This window comes from Chiloscyllium plagiosum, chromosome 19, assembly GCF_004010195.1.
Source record: "Chiloscyllium plagiosum isolate BGI_BamShark_2017 chromosome 19, ASM401019v2, whole genome shotgun sequence".
NCBI classification, from domain to species: domain Eukaryota; kingdom Metazoa; phylum Chordata; class Chondrichthyes; order Orectolobiformes; family Hemiscylliidae; genus Chiloscyllium; species Chiloscyllium plagiosum.
The window spans coordinates 27,210,345-27,229,272 of NC_057728.1; the positions used below are offsets into that span (position 1 = coordinate 27,210,345).

The following is an 18,928-nucleotide window of genomic DNA, read 5'->3' on the forward strand; positions in this document are numbered from 1 at the left end:
TTGGCCAAAGGTTGGGAAATGGGACTAAATCAGTTTAGGATATATGATTGGCATGGACTAGTTGGACTAAAAGCTCTGTTTCCAAACTGTACATCTCTATGACTCAATGACCTGAGTCAGCATTCTGAAAATCACATCTCCTCCTGTTTAATTCATACTTATATGATAATATCACATATTGGTAATGGAGCTAGACTCTGGAATACACATTGAACAGTTGTTTTTAAGCAGCAGAGAGAGAGAATGAGAAATTAATTGTGACAACAAAAGCAAGGACTTCGTTCATGAGCATTTTTTCCATCATCTCAGAATACACTGTCCACTGGAAAAAAAACACACTAGAAACAAACTAGGTGACTCAGTGCAGAGCAGCACGGTGGCTCAGTGGTTAGCACTGCTGGCTCACAGCGCCAGGGGCCTGCGTTCGATTCTTGGGCCACTGTCTGTGCGGAGTTCACAGATTTTCCCAATGTCTGAGTGGGTATCCTCCAAGTATTCTGGTTTCCTCCCAAAGTTGTGTAAGTGAGGTAGTTTGGCCATACTAAATTGCCCATGGTGTGCAGTGTAGGTGGAATAGCCATGGGAAACGCAGGGTTACAGGGATCAGGTGGGGGGATGGGTCTGGGTGGGGTGCTCTTCAGAGGGTCAGTGTGGACTCAATGGGCTGAATGTAGGGATGTATTGTATGAAAACCCACCTAAAGTTCTAGATATCTACAGATTCTGAAGTTGCTGGCAATACAAACTAACCATTAAATAACTGTGATCTCAGGATATAAACTTAACATCTCAAGGATTGTTTAACTGTATAAATTTTATTGCTCTGTCTGTATTCAGTACTTCACTTTTAAACTTATTGCCTGTGTGTGCATGTTAAGTGTGTTTGATATTGTGTTTTTATTAGTTCTTCTGGGGTTAGTAGCTAATAAAATTCCTCTTTCCTTAACTGAGGAATACCTTGACAATTGACTTCACCATTTGGATCTAGTTAATTACATCTTTAAAGGACATGTATAGCTGTATGCTCAAAATGTTTTTAGTTATGACTGAGCAAAATGGGGTTTTTTAAGAAGTTAAAAGGCCAATTTTTCCCCTCCTCATCTGTTCGTAACAATAAATACATCTGGCACTGCTCCGTATTTCCATTCAGTGCTGTAGCCTCACATACTGGGCAATATATAGTGGAATATCTTTTGATGGTGCTGCCTGAAATGGTGTCTTTATTCCTGTAGTGAATATAGAGAGGGTGAGGAATGGAAACATGACAGTGCCATTTTGATTCATTCAAACTTTCGGCAACAAGTGTTATCTTGATATGTAAAAATTATGAAACAAACACTTTTAAGAATGTTGACCATGAAGCAAATCTATGTCCATTATATTTATCCAAAGAATGGACCAATATCAAATTAAATTTATTTGATATTCACATAAGAGCCTGATGATGTAATGGCCAATACTTGTCCAACCCCTTTTGAGGCAGATTTGGAGATGGTAAGTAAGAGATGGGAATATCTGAGAAACTTCAATGCTCATCAAGTCAGCTCCTTGACTTGTTCCTGCCTCCATGTACTATGTGGCTACCATTGCCAGAAGTAACCATCTAGCATTTGCAGATGGCCAATTAAAGTGATTACAAGGGCAAGTCATCCACACTTATCCACTGCAATGAGATCCTTTGGTTTGCACAGCACCCCTGCCACTTACCCAATCCACATCCCACAATTCCCTTTCCAGCAGGTGAAGGGAGACATTTTCACAACCGGGTTTCAGAGCTTCATAGCTTCCAAGGGGATGTTAAAAAGCTCCCTGGCAGCAAAAAGCAAATCCACTGCCTGCCCATCAAGCAACGTAGTCAAGAGGTGACAATCAATAAAATTGTGGATGAGGAATTTTCTGATGTCTGTACACAGTGGTCAGTTAATCTACTCCAAAGATGCTAATAGCAGATACAGATTTTTGCTGTCAATCTGGTCCTCAGCGGTGTTCCGACTGGTTTCAGAGTGGGGGCCCATTGTCTTAAACTGGAGTACATTGTGAGGTCCCAAACTATCACCAGCAGAACCTATTATTCTGAAACTAATTTATCACAGTGAACTTGGCTGATCCCCAGATAATCCTTCTTGAGGGTAAACTTCTCCCCTGAGTAGTGCAGACAGCCCGGAAACAGCTGCAAGCTTCAATTATTTTCTATGTCCAGAAGGTATAGAGACAGAAACATTCAGAAGGGAGTCTGTAGGTCAGTTAGTCTGTATAGGTGTGCTAGAGAATGAACGTTGAAACGTTAAGATCAGTAAACCCCTTTTTATCCATATCTGGAATTTTCATACACTTGGCATCTGTGTTTCCAAAGGGGAATCCTGGATGCTTGGGATCTAGTCAAAAAACAGGCCCTTTACTGTACTAACAATTGGAAGGGAATAATAGATCAATGATTTGTTAGAACTAATTCAAGACTGACCTTGAAGCTTTGCCTGTGTGTGCACAGTGAGAATTTCTAGATTCACTTGGAACCCTTGGCTTCCTTTGGCAGCAAATAGTCAAGTTCCCCCAGTTATCACTGTTATTTACTTGAAACTGGCAGATTCACAAAATATTTCCAGTGTGCTCCATACTGGCGAGATTACTGTCAGAAGAAATCTACCAAAAATCTGCAAGAAACCAATTTTAAAGAATTCACGTGTTTACTAAAGTTAAAGCAATTGTGAGTGTAATTTGTTTTTGGTGGCTCGTGGAGAGATGCCAGCTGACAAAAAAACCCAAATATTATTGAACACAGGATTTCACTAAAAGGCAACCTGTTGTAACTATAATGTGGAAATAGTGGTAACACTTTATTGAGGTTTTGAGTATTTGTTAAGAATATTGATTGAATAAAAGGGATAGTTTGTGTTTGAATCCTTTTCTGATGTTTATAATAAAATCTTGCCACCATTTTGGACTCGTGAAATATGCTTCATGTTTTCATTGTTTAATAAATGTTTTATTCTTTGTATTAAAAGAACTCTGGCTGATTTTTGTGAATATTTAAAACAGTTACAAAAATCCAAGGTTAGTGTTTAACAAGCCATGTTTCATTCTGGGATTCACTTTGCCTAGTATTAACATAAACTGGAATCATAGTGTGATAGAACAACTCAAAGTGCTTCACTCTCAGTTCAGAGCTCCTGCATATTGAAGACTAATTGGCTGGGTGTGACTTTGCACCCACTGCCCTCTGAATAACAAATTTTTGAGCTCAATGGTATCATCTTGTGGAGGTTCCATGAATAGCCTGAGAAAAAAGTGGGTTGTTAATTCAAACTTCTACAAGAGAAAGTTTATAGCCAAACTCATCAACAATCAGAATAAATTGAGGAGTTACCGAGCATAGCCATATAGAGGAGTTAAATATCAACTGAGACATACAGTAAAGTTATTGAGCATAGTCGCACCAAGGATTGACATCAATATAATAAAGTGGCGAGTATTGTAGGGTGCTGGTTGGAAGGGAACTGATTTGATAATAGTTACTGATGACGTTCATCACTTTGGTGCTTCAAACAATGTCCCGTTTTAACTGCATACTAATTCAGCTGTCACGTATATTTGTGTTCACTAAATAATTCAAGTCTGGTCTCCGAGTAAGTTATTTGTATTAGTAATTATTGAAAGGAAATCACAGAAAGTATTGGTACAAAAGTGCTCTAAATTTTATTGGCTATATAATGGGGCTATTAGGTCCACTTGTAACGATCCTAATAACTCTGTTCAGGACATGAGCCCTTGACTGTATATCACAGCTGTACAATAAGCCTGACGGGTAAAACAAAGCTAATAATAAACATGATATTTTGCCCATTCTGTTTCCAGTGAACCAAAGAGAGCAAGAAGACACACAAGATGGCATACTTGACAGAGACAGCTGGCATCACAGCAGATGGCAAATTTTCTTATAGTGTGTGCAGTTCTGATTTTAATACACTGAGTTATAATGCTTCAGGTTAAATTGATCCAGTCCAAACTGAGCCTTTTTCTTAATGCTTGTCAAGCTTCTTTAATTGCACAATGTATTTCACTTGTACACAAAATAGTGTTGTATCACTTATACTTAACAATCAAATCCTTGTCCGTGTTTTTGATTAGGGCTGGAATAATTACTCTGATTATTATGAAATGCTGTCAAAAGTATTTGCTCCTCCCTTCATAACTAGATGCAGTAAGTATAGAGATTTCACTCCTCTCACCATCATAAACCTATCCCTTTCCTCAAGGAAAGCATCGTCGGATGAGAGCTTAATGCTTTCTTATACCTAATTCAGGAATGGTAATAGTTTGTGAAGGGGAAAGGCTTAAGCAGGTATAAAACAACTAACTTCTTGAAAAACTGAAAGAACTGCAGATGCTGTAAATCAGAAGCAAAAACAGAAGTTGCTGGAAAGGCTCAGAAGCTCTGGCAGCACCCGTGAAGAGAAATCAGAATTCCTCAGAACTTGTTCTGAGAAAGGGTTACTGGACCCGAATGTTAACTTGGATTTTTCTTCACACTTGCTGCCAAACTAACTTTAAAAACTGGGTGAAATGGTGTTGCACACTCTCAGCATATAAATATTACTCATATGGCGTTATTTATGCTTAAATAAAGAACTATTAAGCTGCCTCTATTAACTTACCATATCAAACTTGAAAGAAATGGAAACTTAGAGGGGTGTTTATCCCTTAAAATACACCAGTAGTTGGGGGAAGAGTATAGAATTCTGGTGACATGATAGCACAATGGTAATGTTAGTGCTCTAGAAATGAGCATGGTCCCAGACAAATGTTCTGGGGCCACCAGTCTGAATCCCACCATGGCACATGGCGAAATTTGATTCAACTTTTTAAAAAAAAATGAATTAAAGTATGTCTAATTTAAGAAGTATAATGGTTACCACATAATATTGGCAGTTATTGCAAGTACCCATCTGTTTCACTAATGTCATTTTAGGAAGGAAATCTGCCATCCTTACCTGGTCTGGTCTACATGTGACTCCAGACCCACAGGAATGTAGTTACCAGTCCTCTGAAATGGCCTTGCAAACTACCCAGTTCAACCCCTCTGTAATTATGGGTGAGCAATAAATGCTGTCTGGCTAGTAGCATTCATATGCCATGGAGGAATCTTTAAAACATCATCCCAAGGTTAAAAAAAAATGTGCATAGCAACACATCAAAATGAACAAGACTGAGCTGATAATTAGTTTGGTTTTTTTTGTGTTTCAGCTAACAATTCCCAAATTTCCCGTGGTTGTGAAGATGGGACATGCTCACGCAGGCATGGGTAAGGTAAGCAGTACTAAAGCAAGAAAGGCCATTGACAGCGTCAAGCCCTACTATCTCACATGACGATGTGATGAGACAGAATGTGAAGTTAGTAGAAATTTAATCTCGATCATCGACTCAGTGGGACTCACTATAGTTTAAAATATTTGAATGAAAACCAAGTGGACTCTGTTGCAGGCGTTGAAACCTCTTCACTGAGTTTTTCTGTTGGTGCTTCAACCAGAGAAAGTTTATATCAAGGATTAAAAGGTTAAAATCTATCCCTACATGTCTATTTCATATCCAGTTAGCTAGTACAGACAGGAAGATTCCAAATTTAATCCCTAAGCCCGGTTAAGTCTCGTGTGAATCTAGAAACTGGTGAAAACAGATGAGCAGTTTCTAAAATGTTAACAATGCAAAATGATAATTATTACCTGGTATTAAATGGAAATTGAATTGTTTGTGTTTTTAACAAATAAAAAGTCATCACATCCAAATTTGCAAATTGTAAAGGATTTTCGGTAGATTTGGTTTAGCTACAGGCAAAAAGACCCCATTGTGTCTAAAAATAATTTTAGGTCTCACTGCAGTTTAGACAGTTGATTAGACAGTCATGTTTGTTTATATTTCCAGAGGTAGTGTCTCATTGCACAGTGTGACCACTATTGCCAATTATGACATGCCAGCTTTGCTCAAATTCAATAGCTACCAACTCACTACGTTGCGATGATAATCTTCCATGCCTACAACTGGTTTGTAACAATGCAATTATGTTGTTTGGCTTTGTTCTTTCATGTAGATCCTTGGAATCAGATGTGGCTAAGAGAAAGCTCATTTTCATTCTTCGGTGATTCACTTTTAATTGTTAGTCCACCAAGTTGCTGGTCTTGTGACACCTGACAACAGTATGGTCAGAATTAATTCCACTTCTCATTCCTCTTAGACTCTGGAAGGCAATCTGCCTTCATGAAACACTGCCACTACCACCAAGCATGTGAGCTTGAAGCTTTCTTTGCTTTTACTTAAGTTTGTAATGAAAGAGCTTTTAAATAAAAAACAACTCAAGCAAACATGACAAAAAAAGAGACAACATGAGAAAATTTATGAATCAAGAACCATATCCTTCTGCTAAGAAGTTTAATTATTCATGGGATGTGGCATTGCTGGCTGGGCCAGCATTTATTGCCCATCTCTAATTGCCCTTGAGAAGCTGGTGGTGAGCTGCCTAGGGGAACCACTGCAGTCTATCTTCTGTTGGTTGACTCACCCACCCTTAGCGAGAGAGTTCATGGATTTTGACCCAGTGACAATGAAGGAACAGCAATATGTTTCCAAGTAAGGATGGTGAGTGGATTGGAGATGTTCCCATGTGTCCACTGCCCTTGTCCTTGTAGATAGAAGTGGTTGTGGGTTTGGAAGGTGCTGCCTCAGGATCTTTGGTGTATTCATGGATCTTGTAGATAGTACACATTGCTGTTACTGAGCGTCACTCCCAGTGAAGGGAGTGGATGTTTGTGGATGCAGTGCCAGTCAAGCGGATTGCTTTGTCCTGGATGGTGTCAAGCTTGTTCAGTGTTGTTGGTGCTGCACCCATCCAGGCAAGTGGAGAGTCACGCATCACACTCCTGACTTGTGCCTTGTAAACGGTGGACAGTCTTTGGGGAGTCAAAGGTAAATTACTCACCACAGTATTCTTAGTTTCTGACTTGTAGCCACTGCTTTTATGTGGTGAGTCCAGTTGAGTTTCTGGTCAATGGTAACCCCGAGGATGTTGATAGTGGGGGATTCACTGGTGGTACTACCATTGAATGTCAAGGGACGATGGTTAGATTGTTTCTTATTGGAGATGGTCATTGCCTGGCATGGTCACTCTCTCAGAGGCTTCTCTTTGGGTTCCCAAATGTTGGAGTTTGTCACATTCAGCAGGAAGGTGCAGGCCAAATCACAAGGTCAATGAGCGATTTCTGAAATGGGCACACCCCATCATCTTCCTGAGGAGGTTTGCTCTCACGCCTGCATCTCCTCCCCCCTGACCCCCTGCTTTTGGCAACTGAGGAAGTGTTGGGTGCAGCACACCACCATGATGCAGTGTCACAGAGTCAAGGGCTTTCAGCTCACAATATCCACGCCAGTCACTAAACATTCAATCTATTCTAATGCCATTTTCCAGCACTTGGCCCATTGCCTTGAATGCTATAACATTTCAAGTGGTCATCCAAACAGTTCTTAAATGTCCTGAGGGTTACCACCCCATTACTCTTTTAGGCGGTGAGTTCCAGATACTCTCAACTCTCTGGATGAAAAATTCCTTCCTTAAATCCCCTCTAGATCTCCTGCTCCTTATTTTAAAGCTGTGCCTCCTGTTTATTGACCTCTCTGCTATGGGAAAAGGGTTCTCCCTGCCTACCCTCAGAACTTCATAGACAATATATGGGTCTATATGACAATTGACATTGGTTGCATAGTTGCCATGCAGCCACCTTTTAATTCCAGATGTTTGTGTGGCACCTTGTCTAGAGTATACTGCGTGCCATCAGCTGACTGGTCTGGGCACTGAAACATATCTTCAGTTCTACAAAGGCTGCAGTCAAAGTGCAGACAGTATATAATATCTCTTCCGCAGCAGTTGAGGATTTCTTCGGGATGACGTCTGTCGGGTGTAGAGGGGATATTCCTTGTCACCCAGCAACCATGCTTGAACAGGGCTTTGCTAGAAGTTGGCACATGTGAGAGATCCAGGATGCAAGAGTCATGTTCAGATCCCTGGATTTCTAGCAGAGCTTTGCATTATCCAGCTGTTGCAGTCACAAACAATTCAAACAATCTTTTCTGTTGATGAAGACTGCTGGTTCATAATATGGCACTCTCATAGTGATGTGGATGTAAAGTTTCACCCTAAATCTTCAAGAAACCAGGAATGGCTGAGATTCCTAATACCCTCCCTGCGCAATTCTCTGGGTCAAAGAGTAAAGAAAGATACTTTTGTGCTTTGGTGAAGAGCGCATCAGTGACATCCTGCATGGATTTGAGCATGCCTGTGGACATCACCTCCTCCCTCTCCAAGGAAAACCAGAACAGATGAGACAGCAGGTAGTTAGGCTGACTGACCCCCCCTCAACAATAAGTCAAATTCAGTTTCAAACTCAGGGTTTCTGAGTTGAGAGGTTTGGAAATAACTGTGGCCAGGCTAACTACTTACAAGGGCTAGGAGAAAGTGAGGACTGCAGATGCTGGAGATCAAAGTCATAAAATGTGACACTGGAAAAGTGCAGCAGGTTAGACAGCATCCGAGGAGTAGGAGAATTGACGTTTCGGGCATAAGCCCTTCATCAGATGTCAATTCTCCTACTTCTCGGATGCTGCCTAACTTGCTGCACTTTCCCAGTGCCACACTTTTTGATACTAACAGCTTACAAGGTCTGTATGTCCAGCATTATACCAGATTTGCTAGGATGGATGAGGTATGAGGAACATTAACATGATGATTGAGTGGGAATTGAAAGGTAGGTATTTAATATTGATTAATCCCTGAACTCCTGATTACTGGAGTAGCCTTTAGGTGGATTCATGTTCCAACTCTGCACTCCGTTCCTTTCCCAATAACTCAATCACTTTGGATGCTGCTTTCTCAATATCGAAACCTTATGGCATAGTTAGTTTGCAGATCAATATGGTAAGCTTTAGAATTTGCATTTGTTGCAGTCTTTGCTATTGTGACACTTGATACCCTCTCCCCACTCTTTACGACTTTGTTTTGTGATCCCTGCTGCCACGGTGACTATTCCTCCTCCATCACCTGCAACACCCTCACCTCACTTCTTTAGATCTCCTTTACGTGACCATCAGTGTCTCCATTTTAGAGCCCTGACCATTGAGGTTCTGTGCCTTTGCTGCCCTTGCAACTTTGGGGTAAAAACAATGACTGCAGATGCTGGAAACCAGATTCTGGATTAGAGTGGTGCTGGAAAAGACCAGCAGTTCGGGCAGCATCCGAGGAGCAGGAAAATCAACGTTGCAGCTTTCCCAGGCTAGGGCAAGAGTGATCATGACTTCAGGATAATTCAGACTCTTTCCTGTCCCACTACCAGCAACACATTTCCAGCTCTGATCTCCAGCATCTGCAGACCTCACTTTCTCCTCAAGAGTGATCATGACTTCAGGATAATTCAGACTCTTTCCTGTCCCACTAGATCCACTGAATGATCTTCAATTGCCACCGTGATGGTGAGCCTGGCACATCCCTCAGACAGAATTTTCAAGATGATTCTGACTAACTGACTAATTAACAAGGACCAGACTGGTTTTGCTTGACTCACAGGACTGACTGTGGTACAATCGCTGACTTGCATTGGACTAACTGTGGCCAATTGGACTGTGGCCAATACCCTGATTCTAAATAGCCCCAACACCCAAACAGACTGTGGTGGTATCCCCTTACTGTGTAGAGTTCACCCACACCTTACTGAGTGCATCGCCATCACTCTCTTCCTTTCACACATCGTCTTGCTCTTCACTAAACTGCAGTGTTTTAGCCACATAAACTGCAGGCACATGCGCCATGTCAGACTTTGATGCACCACTGTGCTTTATAGCCCCCTCACAATGACTTCACTGTTCTCTACTGTCTCATGCTACTTTTTTGCCTTCTGCATGAAAGTGATTATTTTGGTTACAGATGGCCTGCTTGCATTCTGCACTGAAGTGCTGTTCCAAGAGAAAAACTGCTGCCTGCCCCATCCATTAAAGTGTCACCTGTGAAGCTGAAGGGTGTGTAGTTATTCTCCAGATGGAGCAGTGGTCCAAGGATACATCCTGATTTAATCTCCATTGGAGGCACCTACTGTAATTGTAGAAGTTACAGCAAAAGTGAAGCTAAGAACCATTCAGAGGGTTTGCTAAAGACAGTTCAAACAAAAGGGTTAACTGACAGTGTAAGGTAGGCCTCCCCATCAGGATATAGATATTTTTAATCAACCTTGTTATGGCATGTTTCTGGAGCAAGTGCGACCTGAACCCAAGCTTCCAGGCTCAGAGGTAGGGACACTACTGCACCACAAGAGCCCTTATCCATCAAGATACAAAAGACGATTCATGGGAGGAGCTAAGTAGAGTTGTTGAATGTATTTCCTTGATGCCAATGCTATGAAGAGATGCATTGGAAGCTATAACGTGAACTCATTTTTAAGTTGTGCCTGATGACTAACAAGAGATTGCTATGTATCTTACAGTACCAGGGCCTTATAGAATCTTCGAGTAATGTGTTTTATTATCGGCACAAAGGATACTTTTATCTTGCTTCAATTCCAAAGTCACTAGTCAATGCAAACTGCTTCCAGAAGACTCCATGAAGTATTCAGTAACTTCATATAAACTGGGATTTTTTTTTTCAGAACATTCAACAATTCTTTAACTGAATATAAAACTATAGAGAGGAAAACTCAAACATTGCTTTCCAATCCAGCAGCTCCCGTGTAGGACAGAGAAAATTTACAGCCCAGGAACAGGCCCTTTGGCCCTCGAAGCCTATGCCGATCTAAATCCACTGTCTAAACCTATTGCTCGATTCCTAAACATCTGTATCCCTCTGCTCCCCACTACTTATACATCTGTCCACATGCGCCTTAAATGAATCTACCGTGCCTGCCACCTCCACCCCTGCTGGCAACGTGTTCCAGGCATCTACCACCCTTTGTGTAAAGTACTTTCCGTGTGTATCCCCCTTAAACTTTTCTCCTCTCACCTTGAACGTGTGACCTCTCATTATTGAATCCTTCACCCTAGGAAAAAAGTTTATCTCGATTATCCACCCTTCATGATTTTTTAGACCCCAATCAGGTCCTCTCTGCATCTCCTTTTTCGATTGAAAACAATCTTAACCTACTCAACCTCTCTTCATAGCAAACACCTTCCATACCAGGCAGCATCCTTGTAAACCTTCTCTGCACTCTCTCCAAAGCATCCACATCCTTTTGGTAATGTGGTGATCAGAACTGTACACAGTATTCTAAATGCGGCCGAACCAAAGTCTTGTACAGTTTTAACATGACCTGCCAGTTCTTATACTCAATACCCTGTCCAATGAAGGCAAGCATACCATATGCCTTCTTGACTACTCTATCTACCTGTGCAGCCACCTTCAGGGTACAATGGACTTGAACTCCCAGATCCCTCTGCTCATCAACTTTTCCCAAGGCTCTTCTGTTTACAGTGTAGTTTGCTCTAGAATTAGACTTCCCAAAATGCGTCAGCTCACATTTGTCTGGATTGAACTCTATCCGCACTTCTCCGCTCAACTCTCCAGTCCATCTACATTCTCCTGTATTCATTGATAGTCCCCTATGCTTTCTGCTACTCCACAATCTTCGTGTCCTCTGCAAACTTACTGATCAGGCCACCAATGCCCTCTTGCAGATCATTTATGTATATCACAAACAACAGTGGCCCCAGCCACTGGTCACCTTTCTCCATTTTGAGAAACTCTCTTCAACTACTTTCTGTCCCCTGTTGCTCTAGCAGTTCTTTATTCACCTAGCTAGAAAACCCTGCACACCCTGTGACTTCACTTTCTCCATTAGTTTACCATGGGGAACCTTATCAAATGCCTTACTAAAGTCCATGTATATGACATCTACCTGGCGTCTGCCCAAAAAGAAAGTCAAAATCAGTTCAATCTGGGATTCCTTTTCCTTTTTCAACATTTTCTATGGTTAGCTGGCCAGCACTGACCTCTACTCGAATGACCAGTGCAACATCCGACCACCTACCAGTCGGTAAGCATCTGCAGTGTTCTTAGAACAATAATTAACTAGCAACAACCTTTCCAGGCCAACACCCATATGCATTACCCATTTGTTTGTTGTGTCTTTATTTTTAAAACCAACTGCTGTTCAGGGTTTGATTCTCAACTTCAGTTCACAGGGCCAAACCAAAAATGAGAAAAATAAAGAAAAAACAATGATGGTCTTAACAATCTGAAGATTTCTTTACCTATCACAACTGCTAGCACGTTACTTGAGACATCTGTCACTGCCACCATCTTATGTTGTACAACTCAATGAAATCTTCAGACGTCAGCTAAAAGTTCACATTACACTAACTGAGTCATTTTCGCACAGCAGTGGTAACAAGCAAAGATTTCTAACAACTCTTCCAGGAATAGCCCTTTATGTCTGGATCTTACATCATGATATCAATGAATCCTTTCAAGTCCTAATAGCTTATATAACAGTGATAACAAAAGATATATATACACATGAATTTGAGGCTCAAGAGTAAAGTTGACAGTTTGGTTTATGCAGCCAAGTTTCTGAAGCATTCCCGTATCCCAGAAATTAATTGAGAATGGGAAATTACTTCCAGTGAGTTGTGTAATTAATAAAATGCAAATCGGCTTCTTGCCATTCAATGAGAAGAACATCATCTAAGGAGGGAGAAACTAATTGTGAAAGTTTGTCTTGACAACGAGAAACTGATTTTTGGACTCTTGCCTGATTAGCTCATCACATTCACCATTATTCCCACCTCCTCAGGAAGGGGAAATTGCAACATATGTGTACTTCCATCAGTACCAACAAGAATTATTTGCATGAAAAATCTTGGAAGCCATCTCTCCCATTGAACAATGTGATACCAGTTGATCAATTGCATCAGTTGTGTGCTGCCACCTAGGAGACACTTCTCAAGTGTTCGTCTTCATTCAGTATTGTCAAAGTTGAAAGTTGTTCATTAAAGCAGGCAACTGTCAGGACATTCCAGTAGAGAACTGAGAGTAAGATGACCAGGACAGAGTGCTAAGAATGAAGCATTCTAGTGTAGCTTTGGAAGGTTAGCAAGATGAGAGGATAGTGCCAGCAGCAGTTCTGTGGGCGTACACTAAAATAATTACCATGGCAACACTGAAGCAGCGCATAACCAGACGTTATCACACTTTTCTGTCTTTATCCTAAGGGTGTAACACTCATTCATTTTTAGTTTGAGCTGCCTCTTCCAACGGATCAATCACAGTACAGGGAAGCAGAGAAAAGTTAAAGAGAAGGAAGACGATGTTACAGAGGAGAACAGCAATTTCTTCCTCACTAACAATGATGATAATCTCTGGGGGTGATATTGATCAAGATACTGAGAGAAACATGACACTGGAGTCTGTGTGTTCCTTGACCTAAACTCTGCTGTTTGCTTTCATTCACCACTTCAGACATTATCATTTGGAGAAAATTAAATTGAGTCAGTGAGGATGTGACAGAGCTCAGTGGATCAGGGGAATGGGGAATGGTGGCACACATATTGGTTGTATTCTTAATGAAAATGCTTTTCAGATGTTTTGGATGGTTTAATAATAATGCTTCTAACTCTTTTGACTTCTTACTCTTTCTCTCACTGGCCTCGGCTTGTCTCTTGCAGGTAAAAGTTGAAAATCATTATGATTTTCAGGATATCGCCAGTGTTGTGGCCCTTGCAAAAACTTATGCAACCACTGAACCTTACATTGACTCCAAGTATGACATCAGAATTCAGAAGATCGGAAATAATTATAAAGCTTACATGTAAATATTAGCATTTTGTTTCTGTAACCATCATCCACCATAGTGAATTTCATAATTGTATTAGTGTTTTGATGTATGGATGTTTAATACTGTTAAATTTGTGTGTCGATAGTACAGACTGTTGCTACTGAGCTTTAGTGGTGGAGGGAGTGGATGGTTGTGGATGTGGTGCCAAGCAGATTGTTATGTCTTGGATGATATCAAGCTTCTTGAGTGTTATTAGAGCTGCACTCATCCATTTGTCACAAAGACAGCCCTCATGTCTATTAACTGTCCTATCATCACCCAATTTTTTAGAGAAAGATACTGTAAAGTTTCAAAACAGCCAAAATGATCTTAACCTCATTTCAGTTATTTTATCTTGGTTAAACTTTACCAGTTACAAGTAGCAAAACAGAATTTAAATCCAACCTTCTTACAGGGAAGTTCAGCAGATACCCACCCAGTGCCAAAAAGAAAAGATTTGTTGAATAGAGAATGGGTTTGCAAATCTGAATGTTTCTGACACCAGAGAGCAAAGGTGAAAGAAATTAATTTCATACATACCTAGATTTTCAGGGTTATAATTCCTTTAATCCATTATGGCTAAATTGCTCTCTGCAAAGTTTACATATCTCAGTAGAAAACCAAAGGCATCTCAAATGCAAATAATTCAGGTATCCACCTGGTCAACTGTTTAAAAATTGTTGTTTTCAGGAAGTTCTCAAAATGTCACAGAATTGTGGGAATGTTTAGAAACAGGGCCCTCTGTATCAGGAAAATCTGTCCATGTCTGAGATTGTCATTAACTCTGGGCACTTTTGAATTACAGTGTGCACCTGCTTTGAGCCTCTGTGCCAGTCACAACTTGTATCAATTTTGATGCAGGAAATCCTGCCTGGAAATGAAATATTCATGCATTGTTCCAGTCTCTATTCAGAGTTTTCAGTAGGAATTTAAAAGCAAAACACACTGTCTAGCTAATCAACCACAAATCAGACAACATGTGCCACTCTTTAAGTACAAAAGCAAAAGAAATGTGGTCATAGGAGATCTGATGTAAAAACAAAATGCTGAAAATGCTCAGCAGGTTCTGGCATCATCTGTGGAGAGACAAACAGGCTTTATTGACCTGAAATGTTAGCTCTGTTTCATTCCCTGTGGATGCTATTAAAGCTCCTGGGTATTTCTTCCATTTTCTGCTCTTATTCAACCCTTTTAGGCAGAAAGAATTCAATTATGTGGTAATTTTGGTGCTATAGTTGCTGATGATAGTTTGTACCTGTGATAACTCAAAAGTGAAAATTCTTCTTGGAAAGGTCTCCAGACCTACCTTGCTTGAATAAAGAACAGGATCTTGTGAAATTGCACAGCAATGTAGCACCACATGGAGTGACGTGAATGGTTGTGTAAGATGTATTTTGTTTTAACAACTATTTAAAATGAAAGTTATCTTTTGATTTGAAGTGTTATTTCTTTTCATTTATATTTAATTGGTGTTGGTTCTGACGCATTTTAAAGAAAATGTTACAAGAACTGATTTCTTCATGGTGGTGGGGGGAATGCCATTCAGTTAAATTGATTAGTTTGATTAATGGTTTCCTCCACCAGAATTGTAAGGCTGTGGAAGATCTGTTATACACCGAATCTTTCTATGCATCTGTCCATCAGCCTTTTTCTGTGCTTCACCCCAACAAATTCATGATCTGCGTCTTCTACAGAACTCTTAGGGCACCTCACCCTCTGGGGAGCTGCACATGTGCAACTCCTCACTCCCGGCTGGTTGCTGTTTGTTCCCAGTGACTCACCATGAGCAGTTCCTGCCACTGTACTACCCGCAAATGTTTGTGTAGACAACTAAGGGAAGTACATCTGTTATTTAACCAAATATCTGGAGCTGTTTTCCTTCTGCTTCTGTAAAGTGGTTTCTGCAATATTTTGTTCTTCTGTCTTTCAGGAGGACTTCAATTTCAGGGAACTGGAAAGCAAATACTGGCTCTGCCATGCTGGAACAAGTGGCCATGACGGAACGGTAAGCATTTAGACCACACGAACCAAGATCAGGGGACACAGCTTTCCAGCAGCAGATTCAGCAGTGAAGTTAAGGAAGTACTGGAATGGAAAGTTTAAATAGTGAAATCTCCATTATTTATTTCACATATTCTCACTGGGCTAACTGGTCTCTTCACTGGGACAAAAGTTGTCACTTATTTTGAGAGTGTATCAATAATTATTAAATCCCAGGGTTAGCCAGGAAAGGTTCTTCCAATGGTGTTGTATTTTCTCGTTCTATCCCCTGCTTTTTTACCCTGCAAATCTTCACAATTATAAGGCATTTTAATAGCATAGCCCTATAGAAAACTACACTACCCAAGCACAATTAGAATTACTTACAAATCAAAGAATCATAATGTAGATGGGGAAGGCTGCACAAAGAAACAGACAACTGGAAAATGTTACTCTCATTCTGAAAAAGAATAAAAATTGCTCTCACAACCAATTTTCTTTGGGAGCCTCCTGATCTCTAACGACGCATTCTTTTACAAGACTGGCAATTACTAAAAATACCCAGGCGCTTCCTGTAGAGAAAAAAAACAAAGTTAATGTTTTGGGTTGATGACCTTTTATCTTTATGTTGGAAATCTCTAACCTGGCATTTAAAATCAATGTGACTTACAACTTACAATGATGCTATTGCCTTTAGTAACAGTGTAAATATTTTGTACAAGGCCCCGGTACCACCATAGTTCCCTAAGGTGAGTCCTTCCTCCTGCTCCCACTTGGAACACTGCAACTATAACATAAAGTCAAGAGATCAGTTGTGTAATACTTTTGGCAGATTTGATGGAAATTAATGTGGAAGCACAGCCTAATGCCTGGAAACAGTCTCTTAGAGATAGAAATGATACAGACGCTGACAGCTTTATTTAGGCCCAAGGAGACTGTCAAATTAATCCAGCTGACTCTTGACAGCACATTAAATCATTTGGAGGGTTAGTTTGGTGATGGGGAAAAATCAGATACTAAATGATAAAACTAATCATAAAACACACCTGTCTGCTCTAAGTGTGCATTTTGTTTCTTGATGATAATGACCAGAATTTTAATTTGCCCGGATTCTGTAGTAGAAAAGGGCAGGTATAGTATTTAAACTGGATTAGAAAGTAATTTACTGGAGGATTATGTGTGGCTTCCACTTATCCACTCATATTAAATGTGGGAGAAGGCTGAGTGAAATTCCATGCCATGTTTCAGAATGGTTCAGTGTTTGAGAGCACCCAGGTTCTTACAATTTCTGGTGTAACAGGACCATAACAGGATTGATTTCTGGTTTTCTGCCCTCATCTCCTCCTCCAGAGCAAGGGCTATTGCTAACAGGATGCTATTGGTCAAAGAATGTCTTTAGGCAGAAATGGGTACTGCAGACGCTGGAGATCAGAGTCAAGGTTAGAGTGGTGCTGGAAAAGCACAGCAGGTCAGGCAGCATCCAAGGAGCAGGAAAATCGATGTTTCGGGCAAAAACCCCTTTGTCCTAGTTATTCCTGTAAAGTTCCCAACAAGGTAGAGTTAGCATTGCATTTCCTTGTTTTAGGTGAAATAGTCAAAGAATCTCTGGAATAGGCATGGATTGAATGTTAGTGATGCTTTAAAGTATCCCAGAAATTCTCTCCAATGTGTTTCGAAAAGCCTCTTCAAATCTTTAGCAGCAAGTGTAAGGGCAAAACATGATAAGTAGTTCATGAAATCATCTGTTACAACGAGAGTTTGCTCACAATCTGCTGATCCCTGTTGAGAGAAGACATTAGATCATATGCTAGCTACTAAAATACATACAGTCTCCTTAATGGGAGCAGGCAGTTTAAGTGCCAGTCAATCCCTTAAAAAACCCTGTTATTATCTAGTACAAGCTTCAGCTCCTTCACCATATTTGCATCTTACACCAAATGCAAGTTGAACCAGCAGTTTAGTGATCATGGAGGCTCGTTAACACTTAAGGGATTTGTGGAAAATCAATCCTTTGATTTTTGACTTGAAATTTTCCTGTATTCCTATCTGAATGTGAAAATAGGAGTGTTGTATAGTAACATGCATAGAGGCATTATAACATTTTGTCTTCCTGTGCTGGTATCTCAAGACTATCACCCACAGTTCATCATCCATTTTAAAACAGCAGGGAGACGCAACACAAAATGCCTGGTCCCAAACTGTTAGTTTGAAGGAACAACAACAGGCCAGAAAGGGTACCAACATTTCCTGTATGAGGAACATATTTGACTAGTTTCAGTTTCCTCTAAGTGTTACATTGCTGAGATGTTATATACCTGGGGCACTGCATGATGCATTAAGGCACAAACTCTGGATCTCACTCGACTGATATTGAAATGGAAACTCTCTCGCAGCTATCGAATGTGGGTGGATGCCTGTTCGGAGATGTTTGGTGGCCTGGACATCTGTGCAGTAAAAGCTGTACATGGGAAAGATGGGAAAGATTATATCATTGAGGTTAGTCGAATGGTCCTTGTGCCAATTTATGATGCACTTTTTACAATGTGAATATTGACTTTAATATGAGAGTTTTTCATCTTGTGTGGGTTCATCTAGTTGGAGATTAATTATTTCATATGCAGCTAATTGAACCAAAGGAGCATTTACCAAAAAGTAATAGCCATTTTAAGTTTGACTGCATGTGGATACAATTATAAGTTATAGTAGGTACAAATGGTTTATTTCTCATAAACCACAAATGATGCTACATTGTTTATTAATAGAATATAACAGTTCATCACCATTCATAACCTATTTCTGATTTTATTTAATTGTGATTTTACTATTCCAATTGTGGAGTGATTCATGTTTTCCATTTGATTTTGTGTTGCTTTAGAGTCCAATTTTAATTAAGTCCACTGAAAGACTAGTGTGCTGTGCTATCCTAACCCCCATTCTCCCCCCCTGCCAAAAAAGAGGCTGAACAAAACAATGATTGTTTCAAGCAGGCAGAAGTCTTATTCCAGGAATACTTCTGTGGGTTCTGTGACCTCCCCAGGATCTTAGCTGGAAATTTGTTGCTGGCTCTGCCTGTTTGGATCGGTTGGTGAGCTGGTTAAGCAGCCATCATTAAAAGGG

General features: G+C 40.4%; 1 protein-coding gene across 1 annotated transcript in view; it reads left to right on the top strand.

Moving 5' to 3' along the window:
- The window catches only part of LOC122559429 (synapsin-3-like), a 265,554-nt gene that overhangs the window by 216,526 nt on the left and 30,100 nt on the right, over positions 1–18,928 (top strand). Inside the window, exons 7-10 of the mRNA XM_043708876.1 lie at positions 5,241–5,303; positions 13,683–13,825; positions 15,762–15,836; positions 18,205–18,307. Of these exons, the coding sequence (XP_043564811.1) occupies positions 5,241–5,303; positions 13,683–13,825; positions 15,762–15,836; positions 18,205–18,307 (384 nt within the window). The remainder of the gene's footprint in view (positions 1–5,240; positions 5,304–13,682; positions 13,826–15,761; positions 15,837–18,204; positions 18,308–18,928) is intronic.